The sequence below is a fragment of the Bison bison genome, unplaced genomic scaffold (assembly GCF_000754665.1).
Source record: "Bison bison bison isolate TAMUID 2011002044 unplaced genomic scaffold, Bison_UMD1.0 scf7180017864373, whole genome shotgun sequence".
Taxonomy (NCBI): Eukaryota; Metazoa; Chordata; class Mammalia; order Artiodactyla; family Bovidae; genus Bison; species Bison bison.
Genome location: NW_011494945.1, coordinates 10,194,394 through 10,212,185, shown reverse-complemented (window position 1 = coordinate 10,212,185; position 17,792 = coordinate 10,194,394). Strand labels below are relative to the sequence as shown.

Genomic DNA, 17,792 nt, shown 5'->3' with positions numbered 1-17,792 from the left:
AGTCCATGGGGTCACTAAGAGTCAGACATGACTGAGCGACTTCACTTTCACTTTTCACTTTCATGCACTGGAGAAGGAAATGGCAACCCACTCCAGTGTTCTTGCCTGGAGAGTCCCGGGGACAGGGGAGCCTGGTGGGCTGCCGTCTATGGGGTCGCACAGAGTCAGACACGACTGACGCAACTTAGCAGCAGCAGTAGTAATTGCATATAGTCCTATTTCCTTATTTTTTAATTGAGAAAAAGAAGCCTATATATATACATATATATATAATGTTATAATGATACCTTTTTAAAAATTAGTTTTTAATTGCTGGCTCAACAAAAACCACACAGATTTCTCATCTCATAATAAGTCAGAAGTCTGAGTTGGTTTGCCTGGGTTCTCTGGCTGTCTCAAGGTTGAAGTTAAGTTGTTGGCTAGCTGGGCACTTATTAAGAAGTTCTAGGGAAAAATCTACTTCTGGACTCATTTCAGTTGTTGGCAGAATTCAGCTCCACAAGGCTGTAGGACTGAGGTCCTCATTTCTTTGCCAGCTGTTGGTTGGGGGTGATATCAGCTTGTAAAGGCCCCCTTCCTCCATTTTCAAAGCCAGCAATGGTGGGTCTGGGTCTCCTCGTGCTTCCAGTTTCTCTCATCTTTTCTGCTGCATCCCTGACTCTTCTCGCCAGAGACAGTGCCCTGCCTTTAAGGGTTTGTCATTAGATTAGGCCCTCTTGATAATCCAGGACAATTTTTCCATTCTGGTCAGCTGATTAGTAATCTTCATTTAATCTGCAAAGTCCCTGCAGAGCAGTCCATAGATCAGTCAACCACTGAAGAACCAGGGGGGACAGGAATCCTGGGGGACTGTCTTTAGAATTCTGCCATCACATCCTTGTTATTTTTGTTCAAGACCAGATCAGAACTAGGAAGACAGATAAGTATCCCCACCACGTAGCCTACTTTTGCAGTGAATTCCTTGTAAACATGAGATACTGAAGGGGACAGTCAAACATTCCCTTTTGACTATGTTCAGTATTCTGACATCAAATCGTTAGCAACACAAATACATCAATATGAATCAAAACCTTACTTGATAAGCCATTCAAAATGTTGTTTGTTGTCTGAGCACCCATAATCAGTCGTCCAGGCGTGGCCAATGGTATACTTATGGAACTTCAGCATGTCCATTACTCCAACTTGGGCAATAACACAACCAAAGAGGTCAGGACGCTGATTGGCACAGGTAGCTAAGAATCAAGATAGAAAAAGCAGGTCGTCCATCGTTAAACATCTGTCATAAACAAAACCGAAAGAGAACAAAACAACACTTAAATGTTTTCTGAATCCTGATGGTCTTTTTTCCCAAAAGCACAGGAAGAAACTATCAGAAATCACTTGCCCAAGAGTCTACAAGCTTTCCCCAGCTTCTAGTATACATCCGAGGGGTGGAGTATTTTCATCAGTAGTGGACACGTAACTCTTCATGAAAACCTCTTGGACGTTCTGTAAAATCTGTGCTGCTCCCATCCCTAGCTGCTTTCACAGGTGATGCAGGATATTAACAAACTTATGTGGGATCTCAAAACTAGCCTGTGATATTGTGACAGAGAAAGAAATAGCTATTTAATCTTTGTCCCTGGTTCCTAGAACAGATCTAAAACCCTTGAGAGTTTCCTGAGTGACAAGGTGAGAGGAGTATTTTTCATAATTCATAACTAATGCCTCTCAACCATATCTGAGTTCATGCTAATGAGGCAGCTCTTTCTGGGTTCCTAGACAGCTTCAGGATGGGGGCTGGTTGACCAAGGAACCAACCATGTGATAGGAGGATTGGATCTTTGGGTTCCACCCCTGATGTCTGGGGAGAGCAGCGGGGCTGGAGATAGTGATTCATGGCTACTGATTTAATCAGTCTAGCCTATATAACAGAACCTTCATAAAAACCAATGGAGTTTGAGAGCTCCTGGGTTGGTGAACACATGGAGGTGCTGGGACCGTGGTACACTAACAGGGCATGGAGGCTTGGCACGCACCTGCCCCAGCTATACATCTCCTTTGACTCGTTCCCAAGTTTTATCCTTTATAACAAAATGGTAAATTTAAGAGTGGTCCTGAAAGTGAAAGTCACTTAGTCGTGTCCATCTCTTTGTGACCCCATGGACTATACAGTTCATGGAGTTCTCCAGGCTAGAATACTGGAGTGGGTAGCCTTTCCCTTCTCCAAGGGATCTTCCTAACCCAGGGATTGAACCCAGGTCTCCTGCATTGAGGGCAGATTCTTTACCAGCTAAGCCACAAGGGAAGCCCAAGAATACTGGAGTGGGTAGCCTATCCCTTCTCCAGTGGATCTTCCTGACCCAGGAATTGAACTGGGATCTCCTGCATTGCAGGCAGATTCTTTACCACCTGAGCTATCAGGGAAGCCCTAAGAATGTTCCTGAGTTCTATCAAATTATTTAACTCGAGGAGGGGGACCTGGGAAACCCCAATTTATAGCCATCAATCAGCAATATGAGAAGACCAGGACTTGTGATTGGTGTCTGCAGTGGGGACTGTCCTATGGGTCTGTGCTAACTCTGGGTAGTGTTAGAATGGAACTGAATTGTGCGACACCCAGTTGGTGTCTGGAGAGCTGGGAGTATTGGTTGGTGTGGGACCCACCCCCCCAGCCCTTTCTGCATTTGGCATCAGAAGTGTTGTAAACAGCAACAGTTGATACAGGTATAGCTCGAAGCAGAACAGAGCCTAAGACCCAGTTCAGAGCTCTGTCAGATACTGACATATTTTCTTGTCCTGTTTTAAAAATGCTCTTCTTTGTATACTTAAAAAATTATTTTTTTGGTAATTCAATAAATGTTTATTGAACATCTGCCATGTGCCTTGTACTAGGCATGGGGCCTGGGGATATGTCCATGAATAATTTAGTGGGAAAGATAAAAGAAGTGAATGGGCAGTTACAGTGTGGCATTCACTTCGTTGAGAAAGTGTGGGCACTACAGAAGAAGGGTGTAGGCCAGCATAATGAAGTTGGGGAGGCTCTGGGAGGAAGCAACGTCGAAGCTGGCATGACTAGGAGTTAGTCAAGAGATGTGAACTTTTCCTGCCTCTGGCAAGAAAGAGTTCCCACTGCAGTTTAGATGTCAGTGCTTATTCAGATACCGAGTTCTGAGTCCTAGATCTTCTCCTCCCCACTCAGAGGTGGGAGGGGCAGGAAGATGTTCTTTTAAATAAGCACTTTAGCATCTTGATGGACAAACTCTATCTCTGAAGGTCCCATAAAGGACCTGGTTTATTAAAAGGCATAAACCAATTCCTGAAAATACAACTCCAAAAATGGACTTATTGGATGAACCAGTAAATTACAACACAATTCTCCCACTAGTAAAATCAACAACTTTCAACATCCCATTAAACAGTTTAGATCACCCTAAGTTGTTCTTTCTTTTATATTAATACTTAATTCATATGAAAATTTAGTTGGCTCAAATTCAAAATATACTAAGAATCAGACCACTTATTACTTCCATCATCACACCCAGGTCCGTGCCAGCATCTTCTCTCACAGAGACAGAAGCCACCTAGCTGGTCTCCTGCTTTTCTGTCCTTGCCTCTTCTGCCTACCCTCACATAGCAACGGATCAATCCATGATCCTGACTTTAAAACATGTCAAGTTATATGCCACTTCTCTGCTCAAAACTCACCAAAGTCTTCTCATTTCAGAGTAAACCGTGTTCTCTCTGACAGCAGTGAGGTCCTGCCTTGTGTAGGTTCCCACCATCCCTGACCTCTCCCATCACTTGCCCTTGCTCGCTGTGCCTAGCCGCAGACACGGGTCTCCGGGCCGCATGCTGGCCTTAGGCACCTCATGTCGCCTGCCTCAACCAACTAGAATGAAAGCTCCGTGAAGGTGTTGTCTGTTTCATTTGCTGACATATTTCCAGTATCTGAAAAAATGCCCAGCACTTGCTCAGTACATATTTGTTGAATAGACAAATTTGTGGTTATTTGGTATTTAAGAATATTATCCACATCCTTTCTCAATTTATTTTTTCTTTAAATTGTAGTATAACTGACATAAAGTGTATTAGTCTCAGGTGTAAAACAGTGATTTGGTATTTTTATGCATCACAAAATGATCACCATAAGCCTAGTTACCATCTCATCACACAAAGGTATTAAATACTGACTATATTCCCTGTCTGTATAGTATATCTCTGAGATATTTTATCACAGAGTTTGTACCTCTCAATTGCCCTAATTTATTTCACTCATCTTTCCATCCCACTCCACTCTGGCAGCCAATAATTTTTATGTATCTATTATTAGTCTGTTTGCTCAACTGTGTTTTTACATTTCTCATGTAAGTGAAATCACACGGTAACTGTCTCTCTCTGACTTATTTTACTTAGCATAATACCCTCTAGGTCCACTCACGTTGTTGCAAATAGCATGATTTCATTCTTTTCTATGGCTGAGTAATATTCCACTGTGTGTATATTATATATATAAATCTTCTTTGTCCATTAATTTATCAGTGGACACTTAGGTTGCTTTCATATCTTAGCCATTGTGAATAATACTACAATGAACATCAGGGTACATATCTTTTTGAATTAGTGGTTTTGACTTCTTTGAAAAAAACTGCCCAGAAGTGGAACTGCTGAATCATACAGCTGCTCTATTTTTACTTAAGGAGCCTTCATCCTGTTCCGTATAGTGGAGAACAGTTACATTCCCACCAGCGTGTGAGGGTTCCCTTTCGCTGCATCCTTGTCAATGCAGATTATTTGTTGTCCTTTGGATACTAGTCCTACTGGTAGATGTGAGGCGGCGTCTCATTGTGGTTTTGATTTGCATTTCCTTGATGATTAGTAACACTGAGCATATCTTCATGTGTCTATTGGCCGTAAGTGTATCTTCTCTGGAAAAATGTCTACTTAGGCCCTCTGCTCATTGTTAACTGTTTGTTTTTGGTGTTGAGTTCTGTGGGTTCTTAGGCTATTTGGGACATTAAGCTCTTAGCAGACATATTGTCTGTAAATACTTTCTCAGGTTCAGTAGGCTGCCTTTTCATTTTGTTGGTAGTTTTCTTCACTGTGCAAAAGCTTATTAGGTTGCTACAGTCCCATTTGTTTGTTCTGCTTTTGTTTCCCTTGCCTGAGGAGACATATCCAAAACAATTTCATGAAGACCAATTCAGTGTACTGCTTATGGTTTCTTCAACGGGTTTTATGGCTTCAGTTTTTATAAATATTTTGAGTTTATTTTCATATACGATGCAAGAAAGTAGTCCAGTTTGACTCTTTTGCATGAAACTGTCTAGTTTTCCTAACACCATTATAGACAAGGCTATCTTTTTCCCACTGTATATTCTTCCTTCCTTTGTTGTAGATTGACTATATATGTGGGTTTATTTTGGGGTTCTCTATTTTGTTCCATTGACCTTTATGTCTGTTTCTATGCCAGTACCATATTGTTTCGGTAACTAGAGTTTTGCAGTACAGTTTGAAATCAATGAACATGATACCTCTAGCTTTGTTCTTCTTTTTCAATATTGTTTTGGCTATTTGGGGTCTTTTGTGTTTCTTATTTGTTCTAGTTCTGCAAAATTGCCATCGATATTTTGATAGGATTTGCACTGATTCTGTACATTGCAGGGCAGCAGGGTGATTTTAACAATATTAACTCTTTCAAATCTATGAGCATAGTACATCTTTTAATTGGTTTGTGTCACCTTCAGTTTCATCATGTCTTAACAATTTTCAGTGTACAGGTCTTTCACCTCTTTGTTTAGATTTATTACTAGGTATTTTATTCTTTTTGATGCAATTTTAAATGGGACTGTTTTCTTAATTTCTCCTGACAATTTGTTAAGGTATAGAAGTGCAACAGATTTCTATATATTGATTTTATATTGTGCAACTTACTTAGTTCTATGATGGTGTCTTTAGAATTCCCTGCATACAGTACCATATCACCTGCCAACAGTGGCAGTTTGACTCCTTTCCTAATTTGGATTACTTTTGTTTATTTTTCCTGTCTGTTGTGGATAGGACTTCCCATATAATGTTAACAGGAGTGGTGAGTGACTCTCTTGTCTCAATAAGACCCTTTTCTTGTTCCTCACCTTAGAGGAATGCTTTTGGCTTTTCACTGTTGAGTATGATATTAGCACTTGTCATACATTGCCTTTATTATGTTGAGATGTGTTCCTCTATACCCATTTTGTTAAGAGTTCTTAATCACGAATGGATGTAGAATTTTGTCAAAAGATATAGAACCATCCTTACATCCCTGAGATAAATCCTACTTGATCATAGTGTATGAGCCTTTCAATGTATGGGTGAATTTGGCTAGCTAAGACTTTGAAGCTTTGTATATCTGTGTTTATCAATGATATTGGCCTGCAATTTTCTTTTTTTGTGTGTGGTATCTTTGGTTTTAATATCAGGGTGATGCTGACCTTGTAAAATGAGTTCAGAAGTGCTCCTTCCTCTTCAGTTTTCTGGAACAGTTTGAGAAGACAGGTGTTAACTTTTCTCTAAATGTTTCATAGAATTCACCCGTGAAGACATCTGGTCCTGGACTCTTTGTTTGCTGGGAGTTTTCTTTTTAATTTAATTTACTGATTCAACTTCATTACTGGTAATTGGTCTGTTGATATTTTTTTCCTGATTCAGTCTTGGGAGATTGTAAGTTTCTAGGAACTTATCCACTTCTTCTAGGTTGTCCACTTTATTGTGACTAATTATTCATAGTATCTTAGTATCCTTTGCATTTTTATGGTGTTGGATGTGATTTCTCTTTCATCTCTGATTTTCTTTGGGCCCTCTCTGTTTTTCTTGATGAGTCTGGTAAAAGTCTAATAAAATTTTTTCATCGTCTCAAAGAAACAGCTCTTAGTTTTATCGATCTTTTGTACTGTTTTTGTCTATTTTACTGCTCTAATTTTTATTATTGTAGTCACTTTAGGTGTTAGGTTAGATTCCATTTTCATTTGTCTCTAAGTACTTCTTAATTTTCTCTTTATCAGTGACCCACTGGTTGCTCAGTACCATATTGTTTAGTCTCTGTTTGTCTTTTGCAGTTTTTCCTTGTAGTTGATGTCTAATCTCACACTGTTGTGGTTGGAAAAGATGCTTGATGTAATTTCAACCTTCTTAAATTTATTCAGATGTATTTAGTGGCATAGCATATGATCTATCCTGGAGAATGATCCATGTGCACTTGAAAAGAATGTGTATTCTGATGCTTTTGGATAGAATGTTCTTAATCCATTTATTCTATCTAATCTAATGTATCTTTAAAGTCAGTATTTCCTTAATGATTTTCTGTCTGGAATGTCTATCCATCGAAGTAAATGGAATACTAAAGCCTCCTGTTACTGTTTTACTCTTCGGTTTCTCCCTTTATGTCATCAATATTTGCCTTATACATTTAGGTACTTCTATGTTGGGTGCATAAATATGTTTTTTAACATTTTATTTTATACTATAGTTAATTTACAATGTTGTGTGTATTTTAGGTGTACAGCAAAGTGATTCACATATACACATACACATATCCATTCTTTTTCAGATTCTTTTCCACATAGGTTATTATAGAACATATGTTCCCTGTGCTATACAGTAGGTCCTTGCTGATTACTTATATATAGTAGTGTGTCTTTGTTAATCCCACACTCCTAACTTATCCCTGCCTCCCCTTTTTCCTCTAATAACTGTAAGTTTGTTTTTGAAGTTCTCATTTTTTTTAGAACTGTTTTTTTCTGTTCAGCTTGTATGATTTTCATTATTCTGTTTTCCATGTCTCTGATCCATTCCTCTGTATCATCTAATCTATTGTTGATTCCTGCTGCTGCTGCTAAGCCACTTCAGTCGTGTCCGACTCTGTGTGACCCCACAGATGGCAACCTACCAGGCTCCCCCGTCCCTGGGATTCTCCAGGCAAGAGTACTGGAGTAGGGTGCCATTGCCTTCTCTGCTGTTGATTCCTACTAGTATATATACATACATTTTTAATTTCAGTTATTGTAGTCTTCACCTCTTTTTGGCTTTTCTTTTTATTTTCTAACTGTTAGACTTCTCACCATGTTCATCCATTCTTCTCCTGAATTTGTGGAGCATCTTTATGATCATTACCTTGAGCTCTTTATTGGATAAGACTGCTTATCTCCACTTTGCTTAGTTCTTCTTCTAGGGGTTTTATCTTGCCTCCTTAGTTTAGAACATAGTTCTGTCTTTTCATTTCACCTAATTCTCTGTTTGTCTCTGTGTATGAGGTGGGTTGGTTATGTGTACTGAGCTTGGCCAAGTACCCCCATGTAGCTGATGTTCCACAAGAGCAGCAGACTCCCATGTGGTGACCCTGTCACATGGTGTAGGGTGCCTCTTCTGTAGGCTGTGTGGCCTTCTGTGGTGGCAGGGCCAACTACTTTCGGTATGCTGGCAGGCAAGGCCTGGTATGTGCGTGAGCAGAGCTGGTGCCAGTCTGCTGGTGGGTAGAGTGCTGATGGTAGCCAGGAGGGGAACTCCAAAATGGTGCTTCTCAGCACCAGTGTCCTTGTGGTCACTTAAGTTCCCCCAAATGGCTACCCCCAGCATCTGTGTCCCCACTAGGAGTCCCAGTTGCCTCCTGCCCCTCTGGGAGGCTCTCCCAGATTAGCAAGGAAATTTGACCAGGCTCCTTTCAAATCACTGCCCATATGCCGGGGCTCAGAGCATGTGAGATTTTGTGTGCACTCTAAGAGTGGAGTCTCTATCTCCCACAGCCCTCTGGCTCTCCTGAAAGGAAGATCATAGCCAGATGTTCTGGGGGCTTGTCTTCCTGGTGAGGGGTCTCTAGACTGGGGAACCTTCTGTGGGTCTTGAACCTCTCTCTCTTTGGGAAGGATTATCCTGCAGTTGTGATTATCCTCCCATTTGTGGGCTGCCTGCCTGAGGTTGTAGGTCTTGACTGTACTACGCATCTGCCCCTCCTTACCCATCTCATTGTGGTTCCTTCTTTGTATCCTCAGTTGTAGAAAATGTTAGTCTGTTAGTCTTCAGGTTGTTCTCGTAGTTGTTCTGTAAATAGTTGTTAATTTTGGTGTGCCCATGGCTCAAAGGCTCGCCATCTTGGCCACATCTCTACCCTTTTCAAATTTAAACAAATTATTTTGGACATATACATTTTACCTCCATGGGAAAATGTTTTTTTCCAAGTCTATATTATATTGGGGTAGAAAAGTAAGGGCAGGAATTCAGGTTTTAATACGAATCAGTATATTTCAAAGACAAGGAAACAGTGAATGTCAAAATCCCCTGAGAACAGAATTGAAAGCTGAAAACTGTCACATGTGCTTTTTAGGTTGAGTCTCTTTAAGCTGATCTACATTTGTAAAATGACCCCTCATCTCCTAGTGACATTGGAGGTAGGACCCAGCAAGCAGAGGTCAGGCCCACTATAAATGTCCACTGCAGAGTTAAGTACTGCTGAGAGACAAAAGCAAAGTGAAATTTCATTAACTACCAAAAAATTGGAAAATCTACTTAGAGGCAGTGCCACATAGAGGTTAAAAGAGCAGAATCTAAAACCATGGTGCTAATCATCAACCCCAGCATCACCACCACACTAGCAAGCTACTCTGCCTCTCAGAGCCCATCTCCCAGGCTGCATGCACGTCAAGGGCTCAGCACTGGGCCTGGCACACAAGGTGCTCAGCAAGGGTAAACTATGTGGCTATTTCATTATTTTTAAGCTGTGGATCTGTCTTTGCATGGACCTCATTTTCCTTTATGACTTCTTTCTCTGCACCCACAGCGTTTAGCATCCCATGGCATTAGGTATTCAACTGGCATTTATACCTAATGATCACAGGTGGGTAGCATAGTCAGAGGGGTGGTATTTGATTCAGTCCTGTGCTGCCTTAACTCTAGAGACTTGTGGGCTTGGTCTGTGGGAAGGGAGTCCCGCCCAGGGGAGGGTGAGAATTGTGGTCCAGAAGAGCTCAGAACAGGGAGGAGGAATGGCTTTTCAGGCTCTGATGAGCTGAGTCAGTAGTTGTGTCTTCATACTGTCATTTATTAGATACCCAAATACAAACAGGTTTTGCTTTTTCTGTACCACTGCTACCATCCACGAGCCCAAAGTAAGCAAAGCCCAAACTCCTGAAAACTCCAAGAGTTAACTAGTAAAGTACAATGAATACACCCAGTTCTCACCTACTAAGAGGCCTCCATTTGAACCTCCATTAATAGTCAGCCTCTTGGGAGACGTGTAACCTTCCTTGATAAGATATTCAGCAGCACACTGAAAGTCATCAAAGCAGTTTTGTTTGTTGGCCAAGATACCACCTATAATGTGCCAAAGTGAAAGATAAGTTAATTAACAAAATACTAAAAAAAAAAAAAAAGAAAGAAAAATCAGCAAAAGGAATTCAAGGATGAGGAATTCAAATGATGATAAGGCATAGTTTCAACTACTGATCAACTTAAACACAATGAGCTCACACTACATTTAGAAAAATGCCTCAATTTATGCACTATGGAAATCCATCATCAGTACTACAACTGCTAATCCATACGGTGCCTTTGTATTTTTCTAAAATCTCTTAGAACTTAAAAGGCAAATGCCCCAAAGGGAACAGATGGGAACAGATGATCTGTTATGATGTCAGACAACCATGAGAATAAAAACGAGAAAGCATGTCATCAACACGAACTTGTGTTCTGGGAGGAGCTGGACTCACTGACACACGACTTGGAGCAGAACTGAGTCCTCCATGGGCTCCACAGAGTATGTGACGATGGAGGTGAGCTCACTGCCTCTTCCCTGGGAAGATGAAAGTGCTCTGCACAGACAGGCTCATGTCTTACCTCTCCTCTCTGCAGGACTTTGAGATGGGTAAGTGATTTTGAGAACTAAAGCTCTCCAATTTTGCTCTCGGCTATTTATTCAAGTACTTAAGTAGGAATTTGGAGAAGGGAATGGCAACCCACTCCAGTATTCTTGCCTGGAGAACCCCATGTAGAGAAGAGCCTGGAGGGCTATACTCCATAGGGTCGCAGAGTCGGACACGACTGAGTGACTCACAAACACAAGTAGGAATTCGGTGATTAGGTGGGGGAATGTTGCTGCACAAAGTAGCTTATTAGTTTTAGTCTTTGTCAGCCCTGCAGCATGCAGGGTCTTCCCCTGCCAAGGACTGAACTCATGCCCTGCTTCAGCAGAACTGCAGAGTCTTAACCATTGGACCACCAGGGAAATCCCTAGTTTCTCTAGTTTTTTTTTTCTCTCTAGTCTTGAATGAAGAGGATCTCAAACATCTCCCCAGAGAATCTCAGCTTTCTCGTAGCCAAATGAACCCATTAAGAGAGGAACATCTGTAAGGTCTTAGAATATCTAAAAATAAAGGCCAAAACTTGAAGTCATGCTTTCAAAGGAATGGATACCTGAAATAACTGCCTATGAAATTAACAAAAAGCAGACATAGATCTGATTAGATATTTGAGATTAAATATAACCATTTTTGCAGAAATTCAATTAAGGATGAAGCAGTGCTACTGAAGAAATTTTTTCATATCAAAACAAATGTTATTAAGATTTTAATAAGAAATTATCAGTGAATTAGAATGGCTAGGATAACTTAGTTTCCAGGAATAATATACTTTTGGATATATGACTATATTTTTTAAAGGGCATTAAATTTTAAAACTCAATTAACAGAATGGAATCTAGATTTATCAATGTTCAATATGATAGGGTCTAACTGAAAAGGTCCATTTGGGGTCCTTTCACTGCCTAAATTGGGAGAAAGTCTATGATCAATCTAAACACAGGTAAGCAACTTTCAGCTTCAGTCAAGCTGCAAACTTCCCCCCCCACAAGGCTTTTGGAAAATAACTTGGTTATATTTAATACAGAGATAAGAAAGTTGACGAAGACCAGGGGAGGCACTCTTCCCTAACAGAGCTCCATGGACCACCTAAGGAACAGAAGAATTTTACGGTGAAGAACTTGGGTCCTTTGAGAAGGCAACAGTGTCAGGAGTCCATGCAGGTAGGTGTTTAAGTGTGTACATGAAAAGTTTTAAACCAGAAAATCGGGTGAATCAAGGGCTCCAGACTTAGCATATTGGTTTGGGATATAAATCAAACATATGGTATGTTGAGATTTTATTTTTATTCTCCTTTTCTTAGTCATCTCTTAATATCACAGTTTCACAGTATGATTTTAGTGTAATTAAACTCTAATATCAGGTCCAAGTCAAACTTATACAATAAATTCTATGCTGTTTCAAATACAATGACAATCAATAAAGCCTTCAGGGATGACACCTGGCAGCAGTTGGCCCACCTGCTGGGGGCCCATGTGTTCACTGGGTACATTCACTCTTGCTAAGATGCTCAAATAGTTTGCTGTCTAACATTGATCCTTGGGGGTGCTCGCTGAAGACCTAGTGGTCAGTTCTGGGCCTTTCCTGCCTCCTGACACCTAACAGTTACTTAGGAAGAATTCTCTTTACAGATCTACCCTCATCTTTGTTGATCTGATTTGATGCAGCACACCAGAGCCTCTGGCCTCAGGAGGCAGAGAAGAACAGTGGGTTTATGGATCTGAAGGGTGGTCTTGGATGCTCTTCCTATGGAAGAAGGGTCCCCTTGCCTGGTGCTGCCCCATCAAGCCCAGGCACTGGGGTCCGCCCTCAGGCCTGCAGACTGTCTTCTACATGATGGCTGATGTCGAGAGGGGCGTGAAGGTGCCTCCCCCAAACACAGGCATCAGGTAAGGGAAGAGCATCTTCTGCAAGTTATTGATTTGTCTATACATTTCAGATACACACAAGCCTGGGAAACAGGGCATGCTCCATATAGAGAGAAAAGGAAAAGACAGGGCTTTAAAAATAAAGACTGCCATAATGTTTTTAATTTCCTCAAGCAACTAGAATACATGCTTCAGGAGGCCAGAGACTGAGTCATTAAAACCAGAAAAGAATTAACAACTGCGCTGAGTTGAGTTTAATAAAAACTGCACATGATAGAGTCCCAGCAGTGATGCTAGGGGGGATGCTATCTGTTAGCAGTGTTGGGAACTTGGAGAAAACAAGCAAAAGATGCCCAAACGGACTAGGAAAGCTCTATTTTAGAGAGATCTTTTCTCTTAAGAGAAAATAACCTGGTTTTGCAGTCTGTTTTAAGAGAGCATGGCTTTCACTGTTTAGCATTATCTGGCTAACAGAGGACACAATAAATACCAAAAGTTATCCCCCAGACTCACTTCTGACAGTGATAGATAAAAATGTACCCCATATATTGCTAAAAAAATTGATTACGGTATGAAGGGGATGCTTCTGAAAAATATGTACTTCATTAAAATAGACTGCAAAGGAAAATGTGAAAAGCCTGAGCTGTTAATTTAAACAGACACTGAAACTACAGTTTCAATTAGAAAGGGGGGGGGTACTGCCAGCAGTGTGTCTGGAAGCATCCTTATTTTTCATCTGTCTTGTCTCTTCTGCTCCTAACCCCTCAGCTCAGACTGCGCCATATTTGTGTTTCTGCAGAGAACACGCCTCACCTTTATGCCACGTCTCTCCGTATTCGCCACCTCCTCTGATGTTGGCCACTGCAAGGACACCACCCATGTGTCTCACGAAGATAAGCCTGGACACACTGCGAGACGGTAAAAGGGTTAACTGCCATGAAGTGCCCGGCGAGGATCGCACTGGCTGCCTCCACCACACACGCACCCCTGAAGACACTCCAAACATGGTATCATCTGAATGGGAGCCCAGTGCGTACATATTTCACTTAAGTCATGTAAAACTTCTGACTGATTAACTGCAAAGCTCAGACATTTTCATGAGCATTCAGTATACCTCACTTTGAACAACTGTCTTGGCAAACAAAACGCTGCCAAGCCACCTGACACAGCCCTCGTGTGAGCACCCAGTACTCGCTCCTGCTACACCATTTTTTTCAGTATCTTTCTCCAAATTAAGTTGGAAAAAAGAAAGCTCTTTCTGAAGTATGAATTTTACACGGGTTTCTCAGAGATTTACTAGGCATGAGAGAGATAGAAGAGATCAAGGACACAGACCAGAAAATAAGAATGGAGTGCCCAGGGCTGGAGGATGTTTTCCAGAAACAAACAGAAGAAACTATAGCACAAAGCTTCTTTACAAAATTTAGATTTTATGTTTTACTCCTTCTCTTTCCACTGACCCTAACTGTATTAGTACTGAGGTTATCTCTCTGCTTGCTGTAACTGAAATTAGTTTTTCTTTGAAACTATTTCTGAAATTTATCATTCTTTCTTTCAGTAACTGGGGAAATGACAGGCTTCGGCAGCCGGAGGCTCTGGATGGTCTGGGTGCTAACTTTCTGGATGCTGAAGATCACAGGAAGGAGAGCTGAGGTAGGTGATCAGACCAGACACTCATGTGGTCTTTCCTTCAACATTTTTCCTACACCTTGGATGGTCTCTGCTGAAACTACCAGCATATCCACTGGCTCAGAAAAGAAAACGTGTAAGTACATTTCCTTACTCATCTCAACTCCCAACTCAGAATGGGCCTAATAAATACACACACTGAACAAAGACAAGATTTGTGGGGACCAAGGGAAGGGGGTTCAGGTGCAGACACAGTCTAGACCAGCCTCTGGCTTCTCCTACTGTTTGCAGAAGATCAGATACACAGAGGTGCCACGCTTACCTGTAGTTGGGAGTGATAGATATGTTGAAGCCACCGTAGCCGTATAGGAAAGCAGGGTGAGAACCATCCAATTTTATGCCCTTTTTATGCACAATGAACATTGGAATCTTTGTACCATCCTTGCTAGGGTAGAAAATCTAGAACAAAAGAAAGAGTAGTTAGATTTCACATTCCTGAGTAAGCACTTGAATACTTTTACATGGGAAAAGTAGGTAGTAAATTCTTTAAGACACAGAGTGGCACAGTGAAAATCCAGTACCACTAAAGGGCTAGGTGATGACAAATCTATTTCAGTTTTTATGGAGACAGTGTGGAGTAGTGAACTCAGGCAGACTTGACTTTGAATTCTTATTCACTATCAAAAGCTAGGTGACCCCAGGCAAGTTGTCTGTTCTCAGCCTTATTTCTTTATCCCTAAAATGTGGCTGTCATGCCCACCTCTTAGGGTCTCCACGAGGCCCAACTAAGAGAAGAGGCGTTCAGTTCTCTGCTCGTGAGCATCCCCCCAGCGCTGGAAATTCAGATTTGGCTCTTCTGCCAAACAGTCCAATTGAGGAAGACAATTTCTCTAGGAGAGACAGTTTATATTCAACCTCCTCTTTAAATGTTAAGACACTCAACTCTTCATTTTTCTATGTTCAACTACTAAATAAATGTTAGCAACAACAAAATGCGTGTGAGCTTTATAGAGTAGATGAGGAACAACACAGAAATCCTATTGTTTTGATTAAACAATGACACTTTCTCCAGTATTGATAATGAAGGCTCATCAAACCTTGAATCTGGACATACTCAGGCAAGTTCAGTTAACATTTCTAGATTCATTACATTTTGGGTAAAAGGAATAAGAGAAAAACGTTAGCAAGAGAACGTGAAATGCTATTCAAACAGTAAGACACAAAGACACATATGTCTGCAGTCACTGTAGCTTGGAGCCATAGTCTATCCAAAGCTTTAAGGTAGCGGTTCTACTGTAGAAAGGTGCCAAACAGTGAGGGGTGGGCAGGGGAGAGGGGGAAGTCGAGGCAGATTTGGAGAAAGGCACTACAGGCTCACAATTAATGCTTGCAAGTCTGGTTGTTTGTTTAGAACCTGCCAAGAAATAGTATAACAAGCATTTGCTTCCGACTTTGGAGAGAAATACTGAGAGAATACGTAAATTTGGTCATTAAGGAATCATGGAGAAAACACTGCAGAGTTCAAAATCATTCAACAGGACAGAGTCTTATGTAAAGTTACTGAGTGCCAGTCAGCAGCCCCTAATAGAAAGTACCTGTGTGGGCAGGACAAGTAAATGCAGTGGCAGAGGAACAAGGGATGGACTGGGGTAACGCTCTAACACACAGGGCCCTCGATCAGGAGTAAACTAAGCACAGAGGCAGCCGCATCGGGGAGCGAACGGTCTCACGTGATTCTACCTTAACGAATACGGCTGCCTCCCAACTTCCCACCTACCCTCCAACCCCAGCCCCGCACCTATTCCCTCTTTGGTCCAACTGAGCTCTCTTCAGGCCACAGCCCCTCTGCACCAGTCAGCTGGACTGGTGCACCTCTGTCCCCACTAAGCTCTCAGACCCTCCTCTTTGCTACCACCTGGAGGAGGATTTCCAGTGCCTGAACTGGTCTGTTTCCATCTGTTTCCAGGACAAAGGAACACAATTCAAAGCACAAAGGCTCCCTTATGCCTGTAGCTGCAAAGAATATACCCAAGCTTTAAGCTGCTGTGGTTCACATGTTAAAATAACAACATTGTAAACACTGTCCCAAAGTGAAAGAGCACTGCGAGGATGGTTACAACAATATCATCTTCAAGACAACTCCTTAAAAGAAGGTTAGTTCAGACTGGAACATACACACTTAATATATATGTATATAGGTTTTTTCAAATTTCTCTATACAGACACAGAGCAGTATTTTATGCCATTTCCATCTATGGAATCTATGGAATGGCAAGTGATTCCTCCTGAAGCCACTTCATTCAAAACTTTTCTTTCAGAGGCTTTGTGGGTATTTTCTTTGTAGATCTGCTCAGTAATGAGGAGAAGCTCCTCATTTCCTTGTTCTTTCCAAACCCGGCCCAATCAAAAAGCGCCACCTCAGAATCTACACTCGTGGTTCCTGAACTTTATCGGTTAGACCTAAGCATCTGGTGGCTCAGATGGTAGAGTGTCTGCCTACAATGTGGGAGACCCAGGTTTGATCCCTGAGTCGGGAAGATCCCCTGGAGAAGGAAATGGCAACCCACTCCAGTATTCTTGCTTGGAAAATCCCATGGATGGAGGATCCTGGTAGGCTACAGTTCATGGGGTCGCAAAGAGTTGGACACGACTGAGCGACTTCAATCACTCAAGCATCTGGCATAAACATGTTAAAAATGCTGTTTCCTAGGCATCATTCCCAGGAATTCAGACCCCACGGTGTGAGGTGGATGCCCCAATCTGCAGATTTAGCACATCTGCTGGCTCTCCTGATGCAGGTGGATCTAGGCTCAAAAAACTAGTCACGCTGTTGACTTGTATCATCCCCTCTAGCCTCCTCAGTTATATCAACCACAACGAGGTATTTTCCCACAGTCCTTGACAATTCAATCTGAGACTCTACTTCTCTTGGCCCAGTTCCCCTGTGATTTTCTTTAGTGACTAGTGATTTTCTTTCAGTGACTGGTGCGCCTGTCCTGCCTGGATGCCTTATAGGCTTGATCTCTGCTGCCACCACACCCTATCCACTTGTTCTTTCAAATACCTGCTGCATGTCCATTATGTGCCCAGCACTGTGCTGAGACATACAGATGAATACGACCTGGTTAATTCCTTCTGTCATGGACTTAACATCTCCAGAGTCAAGTCGACAGGTACTGCAAACACCCATCCCTTGGCCCTGAGAACCTGGAGCGCTTCTGAAAGGAACTCATTCCCCCCGTGACTGCAACTTGTTCTTGTTCTACCTTCTCTTCCTTACTCCTGAGGTATCTGCCTTTTTTCTTTCCTTTTAAAAAAAACTTTCATTACGAAACTCAAACAGGGGCTCTATATCAACCTAGAGGGGTGGGAAGGGGTGGGAAGGGGAGGGAGATGGGAGGGAGGTTCAAAAGGGAGGGGCTATATATATATA

The 17,792-nt window shown here is 41.8% G+C and overlaps 1 protein-coding gene across 1 annotated transcript in view; it reads right to left on the bottom strand.

Moving 5' to 3' along the window:
* Window positions 1-17,792, bottom strand: part of PREP (prolyl endopeptidase) — a 134,880-nt gene that overhangs the window by 3,473 nt on the left and 113,615 nt on the right. The window contains exons 13-16 of the mRNA XM_010856703.1: window positions 14,682-14,818; window positions 13,544-13,638; window positions 10,189-10,320; window positions 1,076-1,232 (exon numbers count right to left, since the gene is read on the bottom strand). Of these exons, the coding sequence (XP_010855005.1) occupies window positions 1,076-1,232; window positions 10,189-10,320; window positions 13,544-13,638; window positions 14,682-14,818 (521 nt within the window). The remainder of the gene's footprint in view (window positions 1-1,075; window positions 1,233-10,188; window positions 10,321-13,543; window positions 13,639-14,681; window positions 14,819-17,792) is intronic.